This window comes from Lonchura striata, chromosome 4 (genome assembly GCF_046129695.1).
Source record: "Lonchura striata isolate bLonStr1 chromosome 4, bLonStr1.mat, whole genome shotgun sequence".
NCBI classification, from domain to species: Eukaryota; Metazoa; Chordata; class Aves; order Passeriformes; family Estrildidae; genus Lonchura; species Lonchura striata.
This window is the reverse complement of record NC_134606.1, coordinates 32,176,139-32,200,875: the sequence shown is the minus strand read 5'-3', so window position 1 is coordinate 32,200,875 and position 24,737 is coordinate 32,176,139. Positions and strand designations below refer to the sequence as shown.

The following is a 24,737-nucleotide window of genomic DNA, read 5'->3' as shown; positions in this document are numbered from 1 at the left end:
AGGCAGTAACACCAGCACACCCTCTTACTGAAGCTTGCTGCTGTCCCTATGGAAACTTGTTTGTCATAGGGAGGAAAAAAAAAAACAGTAGTCCCAGCTGAAACTTGAAATACAACATTACATGTGAGCAATTGCCATATACGTACAAGCACGCATGCAGATACACATGCAGAGAAATATATATACAGCTCACCATATTGTACTCTGCTATATAATTATTTTTCAGATAAGGAAAAATGAACCTTGAAATAGGAGCTGAGGTCTCAAAGTTTTACCAGTGCATTTGTCACTGATTTCCTACAGTTTTCTTGGGCAAGTATGTCCTTTTCTTTTATACATCTTCCATCTACAAAATGGAAACAGGCCTGCTCAACAGGCAACTAGTAAGTGTTTATTAAGATCACATGCAATATATATTCTTAGTCATATTTGTTTTCTTACTTTTTAGAAGATAAAACAGATTTTCAGAAGCAAAGATTTTGAATTGTTTCTCCAAAAGACTTCAGGCTCCTTATGAGCTGGGACTGAAGGAGGGTTGTGTTTGAACATATAAGAATCCTTTGTAATGTCTGACATGGAACTGTCTTTTTTGAAATTCATAATGTTAAATCTGTATTTTTGAAATGTACTCTCCTATTGCCAATTCCTCATAGGGTTATGAATGAAGCAGGATGCCTAATTTTTGTTTAGTTCAGACCTTTTCCCCAAGATCTCTATGGTCTATTTATCCAAGCATCACCTTTCCCTCTAATAATGCAAGATACAGATGGTTCCTGTTGGACTTTAAATACCAGATTATAAAAATGAATGCTTTATCTGATTCTCAATAAAAAGCTTCTGAGTTTAACCTTTCCCTTATTAAACAAAAAATCTTCCCAAAAAACAAACAAAAAATCAAAACCCCCTCCAAACAATTAGGGATGAATAAAAAAACCCAAAACTACCAAGCTTTGCCACCATCTCAATTTTTCTCATCACTACCAAGTGTTCAGATTCCCATTACTATAATTCATGCCTGGAAGAAGAATTTTTCCTTACTTCTAGCAAGGTAATCATCTATTAGATGATTTCCATAGCTGAGAATCTTTTCCTTACTCTGCTCTGACATAGCTATATGAATCCAGAAATTTATTTTCCTTTATTTAAAAAAAAAAAAACAAAAAAAACCCCCAAAATTAAAATAACTAAAATGTTGTGGATTTGTTTGGTGCTTTTTTTTGGTCTTTGGTTTTTTTTAAGCTCTCAAATTTTATCTTTCACATCACATGAAGAAAATAGTTTTATTTCAGTTTGGCCACTGAAGCAAAAAAATCAATTACACTCAAAGTTCTAGCTCTTATTCCAAACAAAACAGCCCAAACTTAAACTTGGTCTTTAATTATATATTTGATTCATCCCAGTAACAACACCTGACTTCAAACAATTCAAGAGCAGGAGGAAACTTGCTCTGAATTCCTCTCTTCAAAGAGGAGTACTCTTTCAGATACCATGTCAGTAGACTTTAAGCTGAAACCAAACAAGATAACTGTGAGAAGACTTAATAAAAGGAACTATAGCTGATCACAGGAACAATGTCTTAATACTGAGACATTTTAAAATTGATTTTAAACAGATTTCCTCACATATGGGAAGGGAAAATTGGCCTTGCTAGATGGTCAAACCATTACAATTGCTTATTTCTCTCATTCCCTCCTCCTTTCATAGTTTTATGAGCAAATTATTACCATTTAAAATTACCACACAATGAAAATGGGGTCATTATCTGTACCCAAAACTATGAACTGCTCTAATTCCTACAACTGATAAGTAGACGATACCATGTGTTAATTATATGTAATGTATATATGACATACATGACATATATGACAATTCATGGAAGTGTACAAATTAAGTCAATTAAAGCCACTTAAAAGACTTCTGTGCACTGTCACCAGTTCATTAGTGCACAGCAAATTGCTTGAAAAGAATTGGGTGTGTGCAGATGCAGAGCCATCGGATCTTTTTTTATTTGATACTTGTTAGATTATTTTAGTTGGGAATAATTATACAGAAAGCCAGTGTAAAGATCACTGTGGTCTTGTTTGTTGTTGTGAGTGTGTGTTTGTCCTGCTTTGTTCTGTCTTTCTACTTCTTGACCTCATTTTTCCTCCTCATTGCCGATTCCTATTTGTCTCCTGTCTTGTATCGTCTTTTAATGGAACAGATTGATATCTAGAGCTGTGTCCAGACTAGCAGAAAAGTTGAGTTTAGCTCAGTAATAAGTTGAAGTTAGCTGGCCAGCTATATACAACCACTTCTTGACTACTGGAAAGGCAAAGCCATCATTCATTCAATGTTCAGATAGTGCAATGTGAATTTATACTCCTAGATAGAATTTAATTTGCTTCTATATCTGGTAAAATAGGTAATTTTTTTAGGTTTGACTTAGCTAGGTAGTGCAAACCAACCTACCCCAACCTCAGCCTTCAAGGAGAAAAATGGAATGATTCTGAAAGTTCTTATGGTTTTTCTGGTCTAAGGGTGAAAACATGCTCTATTACAAGCTTTGCGTAGGTTGATGAGTAAATTGCTTGATGAGTAAGTTTTATGATGGAAAATCTTATGTTTTTATTATAGAAGCTCTAGGCCATCTTTTTTCTCATCTTAGCTTTTTCCTGTTGCTACCAGTATACAAAGCATCAGTGGAAACGTCTTTCCTGATAAGCTTTTCACAGTTGGAAAAAGATGAGGCTGAATGAGAAAGAATCCCATAGCATTTAGCTTTTAACTTTCTTGCTGAGTTTCATTAACATATATATTCTCATATGAAATGGACTGCTGTAAACGAACACCTGAATAATTCTGTGGTGTGTGCTGCCCGCAGTAGCGCAGCCAGATGGGCTGAGGTGGCTGCTGAAGTGACTAACCCATAGCCAAGCAGCAAGACAGCTAAGGGATAATATCTCATGGTCCACTGGCTTTGGTGTTAAGTTTGATCACTGATGGTCATCCTTTTTCTGATTCACCACTATGGAAAATTGCCAGTTAGAAAATTACAGTCCTGTGTTTTACCATGCTCTTAGAAACATGACACAAACCACTGTAAGAAGGATTAATTATAAAAATGCAAACATATGAGTAATTTAACAAAGCTGCAAAAGCAACATTTTCACATCCCTGCATTGCAGTTGTCCCCGTGGATAACGGTGGCAGCACCTGACACCAAGCGTGCTCAGAGCTGTCTTGCAGAAGAGGAACCGAGTCCCTTTGCACAGTTGTGGTTAACTGGAGTTCATAAAATGCCCGGGTGGCCAGGCCCCACTCAAGAGGGTGTCCTGGGAGCAGATGTCTGAACCACTGTGAGAGGGTGGGAACCCCCCTCCCGCCAGCGAGGGGGGCAGCCCGGGTGTCCTGGATACCCTTGCGGAGTGTGGTGGTTTTTCAGTGTGGCGGTGTGGCCGACTGGGCCCTCCTGCGAGAGCCGGTTCTTCAGGCGCCGATGGGGAAAGGCGGCGGAGGATGCGCGGGTGAACCCCGCAGGCTCTGCGCGGGGGTGCCCCGGGGATGCACATCTGTCCCGGCGCCTTCCCTCGCTTGTGTCCATTCGCCCGCGGCTGTCCCGGGGCGGCAGCGGCGCCCGAAGGGGCCGATGGCCAGGCCCGGCCCGCTTCTCTCCGTGTTGGCAGCCCGGCGGTGCGGGGTACCCAGCGCTGCGCACCGGCCCCGGCGCTCCGCCGTCCCCGCCGCCGCCAGGCAGGAAGGAAGGAAGAACGGACGGAAAGGAGGCGGAGCAGGAGGGAGGGGGCCGGGTCCCTGCCGTGCACGGGGCTTTGTACGCGCGCGGGGGAGCGCGGGGACCGGCAGGGGCCCGGCGGGAGTGGCATGAGCCCGGGCGGCGGCGCGGCGCCCGGCGCTCCGTGCGCGGCGGGGCGGAGGGCAGGCGGCGGGCGGGCCGGGCAGGCGGGCGGAGCGGCCGGCGCTCTCCCCGGTGGCATCCCCCCCCGCGCCGGCCCTCCCCAGCGCGGAGCCGGCGGGGATCCAGCCCCGGGGACAGGCGAGCGAGGGCCGGCGCCGACCACGGCGAGGCGCGGCGCTACCGGGGGCCGCGGGCCGCTGCCGGCCGCCCGGGCGCCGCGGGGCTGAAGTGGAAGGAGGCGGCGGCAGTGGCGGCGGGTGGGGGAGTCGCAACTGCATCCGCTCGTCCCGCGGCCCGGAGAGGCGTCTGTGGGCCCGCCCTCCTCCTCCTCCTCCTCCTCCTCCTCCTCTCCCTCCTCCTCCTCCCGCCGCTCCTCCCGCCGCGCCGGGAGCTGCCGCCTCCTCCCCAGCGCCGGGCGCGCCGCGGTCGGGGTCGCAGCCGGCGGCCGCGGGATTTTCCTCGTTTGTTTGGGCCTTTTGTGTCGGGGCTCACAGTTGGCTAAGCACGGCCGGGCTGAATTGGGCCATTGTTTGGGACCCCCGAGCTCCCACGCTGCACATCTCTGGTCCCCAGCCCCCCTCCAGCTCCCCCTCCCCCCCATTCCTTTTTTTGCCTGAGAAGCCACATAACGTGCCTTTCCTCCACGCAAATCTGGGAGCTGTAAGCCGGACCGATTGCAAATGAAGTGTAATGCATTGTGGGACGTGTGTAAAATTGGATCATTCGAGGGAGAAAAAAAAAAAAAAGGAAGGGACCTGCGGCTGGCGCCCTAGAAGAGGGAGCGGCGAGATGCGCGCAGGTTGCGCCCCGGCGGTGCCCGCGCTAGGCTGATGCCCGGCAGCGCGCACCCCTGACCCATGCTGCGGCGGGAGGAGTAGGCTCGGGCATCCTCAGCATGAAGAAGACGCGGAGTACGACCTTGCGGCGGGCCTGGCCTAGCTCCGACTTCTCCGACCGGGCCTCAGATCGCATGAGGTCCCGCAGCGAGAAGGACTACCGACTGCACAAGCACTTCCCCCCAGCTTTTATTTCCCAGGCATCACGGGGCTACATGACATCAGGTTTGTAACATAATTTGTGTATGCGAGAGAGCTTGATTGCGAGGCTGCTTCGCGATGTGTGTCTGCCCGGGAAGGCTGTGTTGGTGGGTACGGAGGGGAGCCTGCGATCGGGAGGCTGAGTTGTTAGGAATAATGCAAAAAAAAAAAAAAAAAAAAAAAAAAAAAAAAAATAGCATACATCCACCATTTTGTACGTCTGCAAGATTCACAGTGGTGTCCTCGCAATATGGTGTTTAAAATCTATTAGTCTAGTGAAATAAAATGTGTGAGAAAAACGGTTGCATCTATGTTGTGGAAGAGCAGACAAAAATGACTGGATGTGCGGAGCATGGAGCCCTTTGCGCCTTTTGTGCGTAAAAGCATGTGCTGGATATTTACTGCTCTCCCACACATTCCTCTTTAAATGCAGTTAACTCTAGTTAACTCATCAGGTTTTCATGGTTTTTCCATTTTGGAAAGGAAAAGGGTTACTTGTGGTTGCAAACGCAGTTGTCTTGTTACAGACTCTCAGGCTTTCAGCTGCATGTTTCTGCAATGGCAAGGCATGTGTTGGTGAAAATGACTGTAAACACATTTGCATTTGCTTTTTGAGGTGTAGAAAGAGACCGGACCTGTGTGTGTGGTGGAACACACACGTGCATGTATAGTCATTTGTCAGTGGCTTTCAAGGAAGGCCGTAGGGAAATAATGGACATTGCACCAACATGTTTGTGCATGGGAAAGAGAAAGCACAAACAAAACAAAAAAACAGCGCAGGGAAAGGCAGGCATCAGAGAGAGGCTTGGCCTCCGATGGAGTGCTGGTGAGATTTTGAAAAGCCTCAGTACTGTTAGTAGAATCTGCTCCTTCCAGAAATACATCTTAATGGCCTTAGAATTAAGGCATTTCATAAACACCCAAAAGAAGACTTGGGAAAATGCTGGTGGGGAGGGGGCCGGGGGCAGAAAATCCTGGAAACCTCCTTTGTTGTTCTGCTGCCTGTTTATTGTGGTGATAGGACATAATGTTTCTTTATTATGATGGCAAATTCCAATTTATCACAAAGGCACGTTTTCCCTCTGAGGCACAATTTAGGTTGAGTTGGCAGATTCCTTTAAAGGAGAAAACTAAGGTATTTATAATGCATTACTGAAAATGTCTCCAGCCCTGTACTGCTGTCCCCTCCCACCCCATTTCTGCTGCAAAGGTTGAGCCAAATATTGTGGTTTTCAGTTATATGTTCACTTTCCTGTCTCTGGCCCTAATAGACATATCTCTTTAGTCAGGATTGGTATTTCATCTTTAAAAAATGCCTTGTGACTGTTGTTTTCTTTAATGCCCAAATACAAGAGAAATAATATGAATTTTCAATTTTATTGAAAAATTTGCTTGTGTATGAGTATTGTGCCATTTTGGCAGTCAGTGCTCTGGTTCCTGGGAAGTCACATAGTGAGTGGAAACAACAAGGATAAATTATGCTTGAACAGCTGAAGAAGAGGAGAATGGTTGTGTTGGTGGAGTGGTTGACTTGTTCCGTTGGTGCTGCAGGACCTGAAAGTGTCTGGAAAGTTGAATCTGACAATAGTGCCAAGATTTTTCTTATTCTGGGTGACTGTCCTGGTATTCCCAGTGTAAGATACCCTGTGTCAGATCTGTTGAAGTCAGTACTTTTTAGGCCTTTCTTTCAGTGTGAAAGCCCATATTTAAAAGAGAAGGAGCTTACGTGAGCATTTTGTGCCAAGTGGTGTGGTTCTTGCTTGTTTTTAATTCTTGAGCAAAGTGTTCTGGCTCTGTGAAAGCTTTATGTTGGCAAGATTGGTACAAGCCAACCAGACAGTTGAACATCAGCAATCTGCAGAATCAGATATGTCATCCTGTATCTGTTGGCAGATACCTGTGTCCTTGAAAGGTAGTTGGGGGCACAGAATTTCAATCTGCTATAGATTTTTAAAAGTAATCTCCAGACCAAGAATACTTGTTTATGAATATAGAGGATACCGATTTCAATTGCAACAACTGAAGGTGAAGAACAAATGTCAAGTTTTACTAATTTGCTGAAGTTTTTGGAGGGAGAACACAACGAAAATTAAAATCAGCAAATATTTGTTGGTTTTTGTTGGGTTTTTGGTTGTTGTTGTTAGGTGTTTATCTGGAAATGTAATTGTTCTCTCGTAATGGATAGTTGCCACATTCATTTATTTCTAAAGGATCCTTGTCCACTGCCTTTCCAAATATTAGTTTTGGGCGGAATAGCTACTGTGTCTAAACACCTCTCACTATTTGAGGGAAACTCTCTTCCTTGCAGGAAATTTGTAGGAAGTCCACTGGTGTAAAAATTGTGGGGATGAGGAATACAAATACTTTCTTTGTCACCCACAGTGTTGTAGGGGAGAAAGGGTCCCAAAACACATGGGCTTTTCAGAGGGCTGCATTCTGTTTATCCAACCATTTAACCTCATCACCATTAACATTGTTGTGGTTATCTTTTAATTAAATGCCTCATTGTTTGGAATGGGGGTGGAGGCTGGGAAAGAAACCTTGGGGTTTTGTCTCAATTACTGTGCTTGGGGAAATACGGAAATGCATACAATCAAACAACCTTCATTAAGATGCTAAAAAGCTTGAAATGTTAATATTCAAGTATGCCTGAATTGAGCATGGAGAAGCTATATATATTTCTTTCAGCACAGAGAAATACTGAGTAATGCTGCTGCAGTCAATGCCATGGTGTTTTGTATGAGGAAAATAGTCTCTAAGCAGAAGCATATTTATAATGGAAGTGCAAACCTCATGCTACAGTGGTGAAGCACATCTGATTTTAAGTAGCCTTTTCAGTAAAATTGAGTAAGGAGCAGTTTGATATTTGCTTGATTTGAAGCAGTATTGGTGGCTGGCCAGTCACATTTTCAATACTTGGGGAACAAACTGCCCATAATTATAGAAAATTGATGCAGATGCAATTCATATGAAATCTAAAGATTGTTTGACAGATGAATGGAGATGGAAGTAAGGAGGGAAAAAAGCAGACAATTTAGAAAATCACACATTTTTGCTTCTGAATAATCTCTTGATACGTGCTATTAAATAGGCTGTACTCCAGGGTTTCTTTAGGCCTCCTAGCAACCGCTAGGTTCAAAGGCCATGCAAGGAGTTCATTGTTCATGCAGAATATTAATTTCCCAATGGAGGACTGTCTTGGAGAAAAAAACACTGAAAAAGAAAATTACAACAGGGTAGAGCTTCGACCTTGTGTGAGAAGAGAGGGTGAAAGTTTGAATCCAGTACAATTCATCTACATGTATATAGTACCTCTTACTGAAAAGGGGGAAGTATACTTGAAGTTTTTGATATATTTCTGCTTAATTCAAGGGAAAATAAAAAAATCATATGCAACTGCCAAGCAGGATAAAATGTAATGCAACTTAGGAGATCTCCAAATAGTTAAATGAAATAATATATATAGCTTTTCAAATACTGGAAGCTTCTTGCTATTTTTTTCCCCTTTTTTCCTTCTAAATACAAAAGCAACTTCTGGATTTTGTTTTAGCAGAGAGAGGAGCTACACCCTGTGATTGACCCAGCCATTAAATATTACCAGAACTGAGTAACGCTCTTGAAACAACTTTTCCTGCAGCCTGCTTAATTTACTTTAATTGACAATTTTGATGTTGGAGGTAACATGTCAGTTTGAGATGGAGGTGATCTAGGGTGACAGTCACAACATGAAGGAATGTCTGAAGAGCTTTCTGCAATGGTAAAAACTAATTCCAGAGCATGGTTGTTTGGAGGTTATCTTTGAAAAGTGTGCAGTTACTTTAGTGCTCTTTGCTTTACATTTTCTGTGCAGAGGTTTCAGTCCTTCAAAGTTGAAGAGTAAAATTCAGTCTCAGTATTCCCTGCTGTTACTGGAGTTTGATTACCAAGTTCAAGTAGAAGGGAAAGGAGAGAAGTATGTAACCCTGCTATCCAACTGATGGTATCTGTATGCAAATTAAAATTGTTCGGAGGAAAAGGCAACCTCATTCTCTCTTTCAGGAATGTTTGATGAAAGGTCTAGGACAAACTCTTCAACAGTAAGAAGGATCTTGAGAGTCATCTGAGTAAATTTAAAAAGTCCTAAGTATTTTTTTTTTTTTAAGCTTGAACCTCTAAGTCTAAAGATTAGTATTTGGAGATAATTACACATTAACTGAAGAACTCAGTTTAACATAATTGAGAAGTGCCAGATACACAAAAAGCTCATTCAGTTCTCCTGTCCCGTAATTCAGTTATCTAAAAGAAGATGTAGCTTGAAAGCAGCTGTATTGTAATTAATATTTAATGAAATAATCAGTATTGCATCACCTTTTTTTTTTAAATAGGTATTAAGAAACACCTTCCCATATATCTTCTTAACAGTAATGTGATCTCTTTGGTTCCCTGACTTCTGAATAGTTGTATGTTGTTTTATGCCAGACCCATTGCTGGGACAATAAAAACTGAGAGTGTATGGGTGTCAATGACTAGTAGAACCAGCTTTACCTCCTGGATCCTGCTCTGTCTCTTTTGCTTCAGTCTGTGGTGGACTGGTGAACCCTGAGAGGGTCACTCTGTTCAGTTAGTTCAGGGGCTGTGCCTGCTTTATTGCTTGGGAGGTTACTACTGGGCTCACTGTGTCTTCCCAGTCCCTTTTGGTCTCTGTGGCATCCACTTACCTTGACAGAGGATTAGGAACTTTCACTGACTGCATTCTGATATGGGGGAAGGATCTAAGTATGCTGTGTGTTCAGACCACAAACTTGGTTCTAGTTCATGGACCAGTAATTTTTGCACAGTTTCTACTTAATTTTGTTTTCTCCTCTGTTTCTTGACTAAAAGAATACAAAAGACAAGTTCTTCTCTCCTGTAGAGTCCCTCTTTTCATTCCTGTAATTGTATGTGTGGTATTAGCTCATATACAGTGCTGTGCCCAGGCCTGTGTTTTTATGTCACATGTGTGCCTGGTCCTTGCCCACCAGGTACCAAGACATTTTCTGCATACCCATGAGTTTACTGTTAGACCGAGCTGGGGACAGTGTCCTGAGCACTGCTTGTGCATTCAGCTGACCAAACTGCAGTTGAGTACCCCTTGCTCTTCCTGGTTGTTGTGACCTGTGAGTGTGGGGATCCAGAGTGTCTCTTTTCTTCATGGCATTAGGAGTAAAATCAAAAAAGAGAAGACTGTGTGTGTGCCTATCTTACCTAGACACGTTCATGTTTCTATCTCAGTTCAAACCACTCATCTCTGCTAAGTTCCAGATTATTTTTCCTTCCTAGCCCCTTGTTCTGCTTGCATTCAAAGTCTCCATGTTCTCTCTGCTGGTTTGCTTGGATCTTTGGCCAAGTTGAGGGGCACAGACGTGCTCCAGGATCGAGTCACCAAAGGCTGTCATTGACATTTGTATTGGAGTGTCAGTCTGCATCTGACTACATTTCTAGTTATGTTTTGTGGTAGTGCAGTGACTGAAGTAATCTTTCTATATGCACACTAGGTATCATGATAGATTACTGAAGATACAGGAAGCTCCTCTTTCAAGAGTAGACAAGGGTTCAGAACACAGTACTAATTCATTCCACTCTTTCACAGGTGTAGAGGTTATACCCTGTTAGCAACACTTGATGAACCTGAAGGGTGTTGAATATCTTGCCATTTTGGAATTGAATAGCAGCCATATCTTTGCAAAATGCATTATTTGTTGGAGCAGGCTGAAATGTGAGAATTCTGCAGATCACCCTGGGTTAGCTTGATGACCTGTTCAGTTGTGAACAATAGGCCTTCGTTTGTATGCTGGAGAGTTCATCCCAGAGTAAACTACTATCTTTGTAACATTCTTTGCACAGTTTAAAGACATTTAAGTACAATTAGAAGACCAGAAAGATTCTGTTTTACTAAGCACTGCAGAAATCCTCAAAAAATTGGGGATTTCAGTTTTCTGGAAGGTTCTTTAGCATGACTCTGCTTTATATCCTATAGCAGGTTGTAGAATATCTCTATGAACAGCATTAAAACAAAATCAAATCCAAAATTTTGGGCCATGACTCAAGTAAAGCAGTGCTGAAAAAATATCAGGTACAGTTCCTCTTGGATCCCCCTAAGCATGCTTTTACATGCTTTTATGTATGCTTTTTCTTATTGGAAGTGGCTAGACAGTATCAGTCATGACCCAAAATTGTTAGCTAAGTTAGAGCTTGTGCAAGAACTGCTAAATAACACAGTGTTAATAATATTTTTTTTTCCTTGAAAAACATTATACTTTCCATTAGTTTAAATGACAAAACTACCATTGAATTGCCAAAACTGAATATCTGATGGGTTTGGTGGTGTAGATGTAAATCTCAGCTTAGAAATATAGATTGCCTCTTGTAAGAAGTAACTAATTAATACTTCATGCAATTCTGTCCAACCATTGGGTTTAATTTTTATCAGAAGAGGAAAAAAGGATAATGACCATTGAAAGTAAGACCTGAGTGCCTGAACTTAAACTGTACACTTTCATTTATAGGTCTTTTTTTCTAGATTAATTAGATAGGTCGGGAAGCAGAAACAAGGGTTAAAAGCTTTTCTAAGAGTTTCAGAAAATTGTGCTTCTGTACTTGTTCTTGCAGAATTTTTCGTATCAAGGCCAGTAGCAACCAGAGTAGTCCTAGGGAAAATGCTTGAATATTGAACTTGCAAGAATTTCCCAAACCAGAATTTGTTGCTCTCAAGTGACTGCCTGTAGCAGGGTATGAAAATAGTTTATAGCTACTGGCTTCCTTTTTTCAGCATATTTTATTGAGTTGGCTCCTCCACTGATGCTGTTTTGTTTCTCACTCTTGGATGACATATAGGTGCTGGAATTATCTTGCTCAATTTGCCTGTGGAGGGGGGTGGGGAAATAGAAGACCTGGCTTTACAGCAAGTATATTTGGGTGTTCAGCATGATGGAGTGGGTAGAACAGTCTAGTTTAGACAGAATCCTGATCTGTATTGGCAGCTTTTAAACAGGCTGCAAAAGGTAACTGAAAGAAGAAAACTTGATTTTCAACAGGCTTGAATTCATTATAAAGAAGATAGCAACTTTCCTTTTTCCTTCCCTCCAAGAGAGATTAAAATCACTGGGTTTGAAAGTTAGTAGGTGAGGGAGGTATTCCCAGTTGTATCACTCATTGACTTTGTTTTCCTGGGTACTTTTAACTGCTTCTGCAGTTCTCTGCACTTTTGTTTAATCTGTTCAGTAGGAGAATCTTTTCCTTTGTTTTATACTGTAATATTGCCCATCACAAAAGAAGGATCCTTTCACAACCCAGGCTTTGATTTGGTAATGGCATGTAAGAACAGACATCCAGTAATAGATGTGTTTAGTGTGAACGTAGCAGTCCTCGTTCTGCAGGGGAAATCCTGTGTTCAGATCAACACTGAGTTCTTAGAATTTTCCATCTCACTTCCTGCAAGCCAAAAAAGAGAGCCTCTTTATAATACCATCAGTAAATGATGTGACATGAGTGTTATTTGGTACTGCTTATCACTACTACCTTGTCAATCAACTCACAAACCAAAAACAGTTCTGTTTTTCATCAAATTGTAGATTATGTGATTCCTATAATTTTAAAAGTATATGAGTGTTTCTTGTTGCTTCAGTGGGAAATACTATCTGCAGAAGATAGCTACAAATGCACAATTCACTAGAAGTTTCAAGCTGTGATACTGAGAAAACATCTCAGTGTCTTTATTGAATCTTATAAGGTGTAAAAGCACCAGAGTACGAATGAACTTGAACTGCTTTTATTTTGTGGACCTTACATGTGTGTTTGGACATTGTGAAAAAGAATGAAGGAAAAGTTGATAACATTTATATTAGGTCTTTTTATTTAGGAGGAGCAAGAAGAGAGACAGCAAAGTTACTCCTAACTTTTGTTTCTGTGTGATAACATTAAAGGTATAGGCAGTACAGTGCATTCAGCTTTCAGCTCTAGACAATTAAGCAGTAACTGCTTCTGTTCAGCAGTTTTTCTTTTCAACAGTTGTCCAGATAACCTAGATGAACTGTAGCTCTCTCTATTCCTATGCCTTACTGACCAGGGGTTTTATTTTGAAAAGCATGTCTAATGTGAGAGTAGAACAGGCACACAGATACTACTTGTCATCTTCTCAAACATGATCAAGGTGCAGTTTGTCTGGGATGCTGGAACTGAAGGGCTATGAGAATGTCTTCTTGTCTTTGGGTGGTATTTGTCCTCGCCTCCTGGTCTTTGTGTCAATGAAGGATCTTGTGCACGCATTGTTGAGGTACCAGTAATGATAAATCTGCATTTAATGATCTCAAAACACATTTTCTAGTTACTATTTCCTTTCCCAGCTATATTGTTTAAAGAAAAAAAAACCCAGAATGGCTCTTTTTATTGAATCTGACCTCCACATTTTGAGGCATAGAGAGTATAATAGACAGTCAGAAATACTTACCTAATGCGGCCTGGAAAAGGCAAAGTTCAGTATGAAAGCTGAGTTCATCATAACACAGGAAGCTGTGCTGGGAGAACCTAGATTGTATAAATTAGTTTCTTTGCCCATTTGTGTTCTTTTAATTTCCTCCATAATTTCCTATGAATTTCCTGTTGATGACCTGTGACCTAGTTTGTAGATGACCTTCTGACAATATGTGATAATGTTGTAAATGCTATAATTGGACTGTTTATCCTGTAAGCCAGTAAAGATGATGTACTAAATTTCATTGTGATACTTAACTTTGCCTCTTAAATTTTCAGAATATTTTAGAGTGAAGTAGTATTCTTCATTTTCATAGGACAGTCTAAATTCTGCTTTTGTAAGAATTTGCATTCTTAGACCATACTGTGGCCTGTTTCACAACATGTGAGACCTTAAACTAAATATTTTTTTTAAACAGAGTGAAACAGAAATATTTTTTACAAGTTTTCTTCAGATTTGTGTCCTTTTAGGTGTAATTACTGCATTGCTGGGTGAGTAGAGTGGCCAGAAACTTCAGAGCAGAAGTTTATTGCCTATAACATGAAGTTTGGAACAGCTGCAACCTCCACTTGTAAATTGGGCGTGTCTGCAGTACATCTGTTTTGAGAGATGGAGGACAAGTACCAGTGGCCATGGAAAGTTCACCCAAGACCCAAGCAATCCCTCAGCCTCTGGTTTCAGGGCAGTTTCATGGATGAGGAGGTGGGAGCAGATTGGCTGGCTGTTGGTCTGTGCACTGACCTCCTCCCCTTGCACTAGGCCAGTCAAAGACTGTATCTTTCTCTTTAGATACAAATGTTCCATAAGCATTGAATTTCAAGAGTGAAATCATAAAATTGTATTTGCATGGGATGTCTGCATAGGAATGGATTTGACTGAAATGTTTTCACAGAACAGAGAAGCAAGAAATGGTTTTCTGTGTTTTTCTCCTTCCAGCTTTAATGAAATCTCAGTTTCTGAGCAACTTCCAGTTTTGTTGGAAAAATATATAGCCATCTCTAAATGAAACATTTTGCAGTTTTTGTTTTTTGTTAGAATTATGAGGCATCTTTCTCTGAATCAATCTTAGGTTCAGTCTGTGTAATTATTTTAATTGCAGAAATATTCTTCAGCAACCATAGGTGTAAAATTCTGGCATGTTTTAGAAACCTTGCTTTAAAAATCCTGTTCTTAACTACCTCTTTTCACAAGAAGTTGAAGTAGCTATGTGAGGTATATTGTTTATACTAGAGCCACATACAATAACTTTTCACCAGATGTGACCAGCCATATTGCCTGTTGTGCAGCACAGTCAGATATGATTTATGTAAGTTTATTTAATTTGATATGTGGTGAGCCTGTGCTCTGTGTGCATGAGCTAATGGTTCTACCTTAAGCCCCCAAGGGTCCTTTAGTGGGAAAAGTGCACAAAGTTTTGGTTGACTGTTTAGATAGGAAACTTTAACACACAGCAGTGCTCCTTCCATGAACAATGCATGTACCCGTCTCTCTTGCACATATTCTTTGCCTACATAGGAGAATTGGAAAGGTTGACGAGGATGTAGCTTAACTGCTGAATAATGCTACCTTTTAATTGGGGTCTGCCTTTGAATTAGGGCCACAGATTGGACAGCTAGAGAAACTGGGGCAGGTTTACTAGAAATAAAGGGTGTGTATGGTGGCAGAGCACAAAAAGAGGAGTCATGGGCAGAGTTGCTGTTCTGCCAGAGAAGGCTGATGTTATGTTCTGGTCACAAGAAGTATGCTTCACTTTTACCAGTTCACCCTTAGATTTCAATTTAAGTCATTAAACTGGCTATATTTAAACCAGGACTATTAGTCCTTCATTTGCATGTCTCTGAGCTCATTTCAAAATTGATACATTTTTTCTGTCTACCAGATGATAATCTTACTCAGTTTTCATGGCAGTGATGATTGTTCGAAACAGACTAACAAGCTCTACAATACAGTACACTTGGCTTTTCATGGTTATTTTTTTATCCTAACAGTGATCCGTTTTTCACACCCACAGCAGTGTACTTAAGTACAGTGAAGTGTTTCACTGTAGATTGCAATTAGAGTTAAATCATGAAAAGATAAGTTAAAAGAGTTGAGGTAAAAAGCTCAAGATGCCTGTTTCATCATAATTCATTCACTAATTAATGTAGCAGTTGAATAGGATGGTGTGGATCGAGTGGTGAGAAAGCATACAAAAAGGTGGTGATACTGAATTTTACTAGTGTGTTGGTGTCAAACCAAACTTTGTTAGTACTAGGCGTGTCAAAATTGTCTGACAGTACAGTTACCCATGGGAAATGTCATTTTATCTCTAACAGCAAACTGGCTTCAAACCTGTTTTTCAGATCAGAGCATTTGACCTCTTATGTGTTCCTGAATGGGTGGATGCATGCATATGATTGCTGTGCATAACTTTGGGAGGGCTATTTTGCTATGGGGACCAGCAAGGAGAAAAAAAGCATCTAAAACCTGCTCTGGCATATGTTGCCATGCAATAGCACTTTTGGATTGTGTTTTTCCAGCAACAAGTAAGAACCTGAGAGTGGCTGTGCCAGTTAAGACCCAGGTCTGTCTTGCCCACTTTGCTGTGTCCAGCTATTACCACAAACAGGTATCTAAGGAAGTGGAAGGAGAAAGCAAGTGCGTGTGGTGCTCCCCCCAGTGTGCTTCCCATCCTTTGTCAGCTGGTTCAGGCAATACAGTTGGTTTAGCAGTCCTCATGATGTTTTGCTTGCAGGTACACTACAGGTACACTGCCTGGTATCACTGCCTGTGATACCAGGCAGTGTTAGGGGAGTGACAACTGCTTTGCTTGCATGAGAGGAGCTGCACTGTGGCAGCCTCAAGTTGTGTGCATTGTCAATACTAAACTGACATTAGGTTTCATCCAGTCTTCTTTTGCTGCTTTTCCTAATAATGAGGAATATATGCACATGTGAAGGAGGTTTTGAGGTTCTTGGTATTTTTGGTAGTAGAAAACCAGCAGATCAGCTGTTAGGTCAAGAGGAAACATTAATCCCATCTCTCCAAACAACACAGACATTGCAGATTCCTGTAACTAGGATATCAATAGGATTCATGTCATCACACATTCTTTTCTGAAGTTATGAAAGAAACATTTGTTAATTATTTCTGTAATTCCATTTACTCCTTTCACATAATTTTCTCCTCTCAGTTCCTTCCTTTCCTTTCCCTCTGAATTCTGGGCCTCATGAGCCATCTCACGTTGAAGGTGACATGCCTAGATGAAAGGCTTGCATTAAGCAGGAATTTCTTGTTGTATCAACTCTTGACATTCCAAAAATGTCAACTCCTGATTCAAATTGCAAGCAGGCTCTCGTGCCAAGGCATTAGTTGTTTCCAAGTCTTCTGCTTATTGGTAAAGAGGAACTGCTGTTTCAAGACAGCTGTTGACCTGAGAAAAGGATGCAGAAGTGGGTCCTAATGTTTCATGTCTCCAAGGCATCCCTTTTCCTTATTTTGGAGGCATTGACTGGCTCACAACTTTAATCTTGGTTCAGCTAGTAGCTAAAGGCCATAACTTTACAGCATGGCTTCCTGAGCTTATGACACATTGTATATCTGTAAAAGTGGTGTTTTTTGCAGAAGGCAAATGTTCACCATCTCTGAAGACTGATGCATGGGATGGATTGCAAAATCCACATACCTGGATCTTCATATGGGCCTGAACTAACTCTATCCATGTACTCAGTGAGTTGCCTTTGAAAACACTGGTGAAGTGTAGAGCTGAATACAGTCGCCATTCTCTCTGCAAAGCTGCCTAAGTATCCATCAAATTATAACCCCAAGATCTGTCAATTTATAGACCAGCATAATAGAAATATGCTTTCTGAAATAAATTTCAGGTGTGTTGTGTAGAAGTGGATGGAGACAACTGTGTGTAGTGGTTCTTCCAGAGATTGTGAATGTACTGCACATGGTCCAGCTCTCCCAAGAGATCCACTGTGCACATTCAGTGATGCTCACAGGAATCATCTATTTGCTGTGTATGTTCAAAATAACTTTGCTGCATGTGCTGAGTGCCATAATATATTCATACATGTTAATATACTTTTACTTTACACATGTGTATTCATATGTATGTTCTTTTTAAGACTGCCCATTTTATTCTCCACCCTTCTTCTGATGGTTCTATATATTACTTGTTAATGTAACATCAGAGCACATCCATTTAATATGTTTTACTTGAGGAGGCTGGATTTTATACCAATATGAGTGTATTTTGTTTATGCTTTCTGTACATGTGCAGGTGTTTATTTAGATGTGCATGCTGTTAGTAATTGTAATTGATGTTGGAGATACGTTTTCTAGCAAGAGTGAAATATAAACATAGAAAAAACAATGCAAATGGTAGAAAATATAGGCTATATAAAATAGTAAATATGATAAAAGTGATGAAATATTCATAATAGACTTCAGTATAAAAAAATTTGAAGGATTTCCTCTCAGCAGTCTTTGAATTTGTCACTTATTGTTTTATTTGCATAAATGTTCTTAAACACCATTTTAGCACTGAGATTCTCACAGGACATTGACTTCCATCCACTCCAGTCCAGGGTCCAGTCTGTCTAGTGGATGCTTAATCAGAGTACCTCCAAAGTCCATGATTTTAGAGTCTGAAGCTACTATTCCACATTTAAAAAACAGCATTTTAAACTCTAGTGCACATTGAAAACATATCAAATGTCATTTGCAGGATTTGAAATCTTCTTTTGTGAACTCTTGAAAAAAGTATGTGCTCTTAATCTCTATTAGCTAATTTAGAAGCAGCAAAGGTCAAATGTTAAATGTTTAATTTGGTTTCTCTAATTGTTGGATCATTAAAAATCACCTAATAGACCACAGGGTCAGATTCTTTTGTATACCAGTACAATTCTATTGATTTTTACCTGAGTTATTGCTAGTTTATTGTAACATGAGAGCAAAAAGCAAGGCTGTTGAATCCATTGCTGGCAACTGTAGAATGGTTTCTGTAGACAGAGCCAGGTGACAAAATTGGACTTCACTTGATGCTCAGGGAAGACCAACGATCATGAAGACCAATGATCATTTGCAGTATGAAAACCATCAGGCTTATTAGTGGTGTTTTTTTTTTTTTTTTTTTTTAATTCCTAATTGTCTGATTATAAGGAAGATCGCGCTGCCATGGAGTAATACCATACCTATCTTTGCAGTAGCTGTCATTGGAACGAGTGCTGTCACTAGTGTGGCAGTGGCTCCCTCAGTGTGGTCTCCCATGTGCATGTAGGCTGGCAATCCCCTGCTTGCACAGTGGTGAAAGGAAGGATCTACAGCTCTTGGTGCTCAGGTAGAGGGTGGGACCCTGAGGCACTTATGTCTAAAGCATGCAGGTGACAGAAGGGGAAGACCTGGAGCCAGTATTCTGGAGTCAGAATACTGCTGAGTATTACTTGCAGACGGTCCTAAAATCAGGGCACAATGCCTGGTTTTGTGGTGAGATGTCATGCCTTGCTGAAATGTGTGCTGGTGTGACATCACAAAGTTTGTCTTTCCTTTCCATGATTCTGACCTGTGCTTTGCAATATAGCAGTCCCTCCCCTTGATTTTTCAGTAGAAAAGCAAGCAGAAAACTGAAGTATTCAAAGGGAGATTTCTTTGAGTGGAGGCTGCAGGACTCTTCCCTGCTAGTCACAACCAGCTATTAAAGGGGATAAACAGGAAGTCTTTATGAGCTGTGTTTTCCATCCCTTTCTCTCATCTTTCCCTTCTAGGTAGTTTGATGTCTCTTTCTATGTCGGCTTTGGCTTCAGTCTTACCTCAGTACACCTTGTGGTGGGTCACCAGGACTTTTGGGAGCATAAGACTTTTGAGGCTACTCCCCTCTCTGTCAAGTTTGCTTGAGGCTGTCCAGGAGCTCTGATGTGGAAGAACAGTACTAAGAGAGACAGCAGTGTCAGACCACACATTCCATTATGAAACCAAACTGTCCAAGAAGTCTACAAACATGTCTACTCTGTGGGGATCTTAATTTCAGATATATATTATAATTTACTTAATAGTTAGGTTATAGAAAAATTACAGTTAAACCCAAAGCTATCCTTAATCCCAATTTCATGTTCTCTTCACAAATTAACAAACACATTCTTTTCCAATTTTCCCCTTTCCTCTTTCAGCAGTGGAGAGGAATAAGCTAGGTAACTGCTAGAAACCTGTAGGCTATGCCCTCTGTTGTAAAGTGTGTTTCTTCTACTTTGAAGCTAGGATAGTATATTTAATTTGGCATCAGGGGGAACATTGAATGTGTAAATATTACAGGAGCAGACCATAAATAAAGCTGGAACATTTAGCAGTACTTGACAACACTGAAATGAAATATATGAAGTGCAGTGTTAGCAAATGTTTATATAAATGCTACAGTAATGCTACAGTATTACATTGAACAATTAAACCTCTCTTATCTCAGGCATTTATCTCTAGCTAAAGCCAAGTGGCTTGCAGGTTTAAGTTGCTCAGTATTTTTGAAGTCAGTGTGGTAATGAAACATGCTAAACAGCTGCATTTTATATGTGAGCATTTTGGATATTTTTCTTGGCCTGACTACTTTTATATTTGGAGACACAAATGTCATCAGAAGGAAAAGGCCAAAGTCTAGTGAGTTTAATTGCAAGAACTAATCTTGGTAGTTGCATTTAAATCTTCTCTTTATATTTGCATCTCAGCTTTGCCATTTTTTGAAGTCTTTTGTATAAAAATACTAATATGAATGTAAATCCTTTGCCAGCCCTCTTGTCACCTCTTTCACAGCCAAAAGGGGTTTGGATGATACAGTCATGAGTAGGGTGGTGGGTCTCTGAGACCCCTTGAACTGAACCCCTTGAGTTGATGGCCTGCCACCAAGTCTGTCTGACCAGGCATTTGTGAAAGGATGGGTGTATTGCAAGCTAATTCGTTGACTATCATGGCTACTGTTGTGTTGAAAAACTGCAAAAGCTGCCTGAAACCAGTTCAGAGCAGCAGTGAGAGTATGTAAAGAGTATATATATGGCTTGTTTAAAGTGATCTAGAAATCATAGTTCTGCTCAGATATTTCTTGGTATGGGTGGGTTTGTTGTATTGGTTTTGTTCTTTGAAATGAAAAGACAGCCTGCTTTTGTAGATAAGAAATTCACATTTGCTGCTTAGTTTTTTCTTTTAGTGTGTGAATCACCGAAGTTGGAATCTTATGTTGCTTGTCATGCATTCATTATTATAGAAGATGACCTCATTGTGTTTGCAGCTATAATTTACATGGAAGAAATGCATTAAGGATCAAATTAATATTGAATTGATAGCTTTTCTTAGGATAGTTAATCAAACAAGACCAGCCAGCTCTTCTTGTGATGTTAGCAAACCTCTGTGCCTTGCCAGTAGTGCAAAGCTTGGAAATACTGTGGTCTGGCTTTGGAGGTCAAGGATGGGATGTGCTTTCTGGTGATTCTCAGAGCATCAGCAGTACAGAACAAGTGAAGCCAGAAGTACTGATGTGTGAAGGGATTTATAAGCTGTTTTTGGCAGGATTTATAGCCATTTTTTCTCAAAAGGTCACTGACAAATCTTTCTCACACCAAGGAAACAAGTTGTATTTCAAAGACTGTCACCAAGAGAAAGAGACAATTTTTATTTGTGTCCTCTGCTGTTATCTTGCATTGTCTTCTTAAACACCTTCATACATCTTAGGACTTTAGGTGATCTGACAGCGTCTATTCATAATTCTTTTCAAAATAAAATGTTTTACCTCTTCATATGCACTTTACCAGCAACTTTCAGATAGTTTCCTGTTGCATTTGTAGACAATTTGACCTGTAAAATGTCAGCAAGTATGAAGAGAATTTCAGAAAACCGTATCAAACCACTGATTTTGAGCTACTGGTATGTCTGCTTTGCTTCTGGTTCTCACAGCTGAGAGTCTATCTGTGCAACTGCAATACATTTTTGCTCCTGGCCTTTACCTTGAAACCTCCTACTTTTATCTCACCCTCCCCTCTCCTGGGTTGGTGGGTCCCACCCAATGACCCCACTTTCAGAAAAGCTTCCTTCCCACAACTTTGCTTTCTACTGTTGTGAAACACAGGCAGAGCTAGAAGTACAAAGCAAGACCAGGTTTACTTTTACAGGGGAATCAGAATAGAACTCTGACTAATTAACATAAGTAAGGTATCAAGATTGGGTTTGGGATACAATAAATTTATTTTCAAGTTGAAGAGAATAATACTGTGAATAATAAAATACTGTATTTGGAGAGAGAATTCTATTTATGATTTTTTTATTATTAGGTGGTGTACATTTATGTATTGGCTTTATATAGATTCATTGACTTATGCCCAAAAGCAGTAGTGCTTTCCTTAGAGATAGTCCGAATGCTTTTTTACTGGGATGCAATGCAGTGCAAAACAGTGTCTTCTCAGTAGAGATCAACAAGAAGTCATAGCAAGTTCAATCTATTTTGAGGTTTTCTTGCTATCTTTTTATTAAAAACCAGCTTGATTTAAAAATCAAATATTGTGCACTGATCATCAGCATGACTAGTTTTGTGATTTGTGGGTAAGTTGTTTTGTTGATTTTGCTGATTTGAATCTTTATGGTTTGAGGGAAAGATAAGGTAGTAGTATTTATTGTTTGCACAAGCAGTGTGATCTTTTGTCCAAAGATGATAATGGTATGTTCAATTAACAGTTTAAAACTACATAAATAACAGTTTAAAAATACAAAATACCTGTTAGGGAAAAGTCGCTACCCAAAAGCTATAGCAAAATGATCTTGAATTTTTTTTAACCTAACTTTATGTAGCAGGTAACACAGAAACTTAATCCCAGAAATACAAATTCAGATGTAGCATCTGGGATGCTATTGTTCCCCCATTTTTAGACCATTCATTAGAAAGAAAGGAAATAAAAAAGAAACCAGGAGTGAAAGCCAAAATACTCTGACTTTCAATCTAGTCATTCTTCTGTGCAAAATTTTTTTTTTAGATCACGTGGCTCACTTAGGTTGCACTTAAGTTCTAGTGGCAAAAGTACTTGTTCAGGTTTTAGTACATTCAGGATTTTAAAGTAGTTGACCCAGACTTTTATATTTGAACTAAAATAAATAGGCATATGGCAAGTGGAAGAATATATAACTACTCTGCTGCCTCAAAATTCTTTTGAGGTCAAGAATTTGAAAACAGGAACCTATAGTGCAGTTTGTGAATACAATAGGAACAGCTGGTGCTCAGCACTTTTGAAAATGAGGTCACTTTATTCTTGGTTGAAATGTGCAAAATGGGTCATCTGGGCATAAGCTTAAGACAAAGGCTGAGCACGTGGTCATTTATAACCAAGTTGTCCATGTTTCCAGAACTAGTTAGTTAAAAGGATTCAGTGAAACAAGGAAACACTGGGATAGGTCTGCACTTTTCCAACTTTTGGAAGCATAGCTCCTTATCATCTACCAGGACAATAAATCACTGCCACGTATTTTCAAAGATCTGCTAATGCTGAGGATGATGTCATCCATATTTTCCACAGTCACCCCTCCCTCTGATGCCTTTCTGCTTGTCCTTCACATAACCTACTTTAGGAAACACTGCTCTATTGTACAGTCCTTGGGAACACTGCCTCTCCACCAGTCTCAGCCCTGGGACTTCCCTGGTCCTGCCAGGAAAACAAAGGAGAAAATCCCAAACATGCACAAACTCTGTAGCATCACTAGCAAAATCTAACAATGCATCAAGAAATATAACAAGAACGCTACTTAGGTCTTGACTTCTGATTTTTCATTATAAATATTCTATTCAAAGTATACGTAGGTTAATGGCATTAAGGCCACATTTTACACTTTCATTACTTGAACAGCTGTTGCTAACACATCCAAAGATGATAACATAATTCATAGGATACAGATATATCTGAATTGGCAAATACTGATTGCTGTTGAGTGTTGTATAACATGCATAATAAGTTTGCCATGAGAACTTATATTACATTCAGTAAGAATGTGCAGGCTCTTCCAGACCCTGCCTCCAGTCATCCCAATAGCCTGTACAGACTGGCATCTGACTGAACACCTTGAGTGTCAAGATCATAGGAAAAATTCATATTGGAATGGATATCAGATTATTGTAGTCCACCTGTGTGAGGCCACAGCATTCCTCTCAAGAGGATTTGAATATTTGTGCTCAAAGAATGCTTTTTAAATCAAAGCAAATTCTGTTAACTTACTTGGGGAGTACTACATGCAAATCAAATCACACTGGCTTCAAGCGAAAGTTTGAAGACCATGCTAAAGTCAATTGCATTCTTAATTCAACAGCTACTCATTTTGTCATTAATGATCTTACCTAGTAGAATAATTTGTTAAACCTAGCCATTTATTGCTTTAGTTGCAAAGAATAATGATTTTATTGGTTGCATAACACTTCTGTGTCTTTGTTCTTATTTTTCATGCAATTTTGTAACTTGTTGCTCTTCCTCCACCCAAAAAAGTATGTAGTTACATTGGCAAGAATCAACAAAGCAGAAGGGGAAAACACTACCCTGTTCTCAAATTCTGTGTATTTTGTCTCTGAAGGTGGACTTGTGCTAGAATTATTCAGGGCTGCATCTCATAGCTAGCACCACATTTCAGATGAGCCCATGGGAATGCTTCTCATTATTTTCTTATAAGTTTAATTTACTGAGGCAGGCTTGAAGATTGCCTTTGTATGAGTGAGGTGATTTGCCTGTCTAAACTAGGCTTACGTTTTGGCTAGTTTTTAACAGGAGCTGTCAAAACGAGCATGGAGGTACACAAAAAAGTGGTGATAGCAGCAGTACAAGGAGTTCTGGATTGGAAGAGCAGAATGCAATTAGACATTTCCATGGCTGGCAAAGTGCAGTGAGTTCTAAACTGGGATATCAGCACACATTGCTGCAGAACAGAACAGTGTTGCTTCTTCAGTGGAAGGAAAGCACTTTTCAAATCTAAATGTATAACACACATGTTGGGTTTGGAAAGTGTTTTCCTTCCATCAGAGAATCTTTCATTGAACACTGATGTAATAAATGACAGCTCAGTACTTAATATGAAGATGCATAACAGGTTGGGGTTTTTTCTCTGTACCACAAGGCAGTCAAAAATACAGAAATCCTACCTTCTGATACCATGTAGCTTTATTACTTTCAGTTTTACCACTGGAGGGAAGTGCTTAAAAAGCAAAGCAGAAGATTCCCACAGTGTCTTTCTGTTTCAAAGGTCCGACTTGGATGAATTGCTGCACTGAAGTGTAATTAATCACTGGCTGCAAGATGGAACAAGGGTGGCTGGCATGGCAGATAGAAGA

The 24,737-nt window shown here is 40.4% G+C and overlaps 1 protein-coding gene across 10 annotated transcripts in view; it reads left to right on the top strand.

Moving 5' to 3' along the window:
* The window catches only part of STOX2 (storkhead box 2), a 142,372-nt gene that overhangs the window by 66,737 nt on the left and 50,898 nt on the right, over positions 1-24,737 (top strand). For 2 of the 10 annotated variants that reach the window (XM_021544183.3, XM_021544011.3), the window contains exon 1: positions 4,280-4,956. The exons of 6 other annotated variants lie outside the window; for them this stretch is intronic. In XM_021544183.3, coding sequence (XP_021399858.1) covers positions 4,791-4,956 — 166 coding nt within the window. In that variant the 5' untranslated portion in view covers positions 4,280-4,790. Of the gene's footprint in view, positions 1-4,279; positions 4,957-24,737 lie in introns of those variants that run through there. 2 more of the 10 variants (XM_021544441.2, XM_077782898.1) reach the window with 2 other exon arrangements.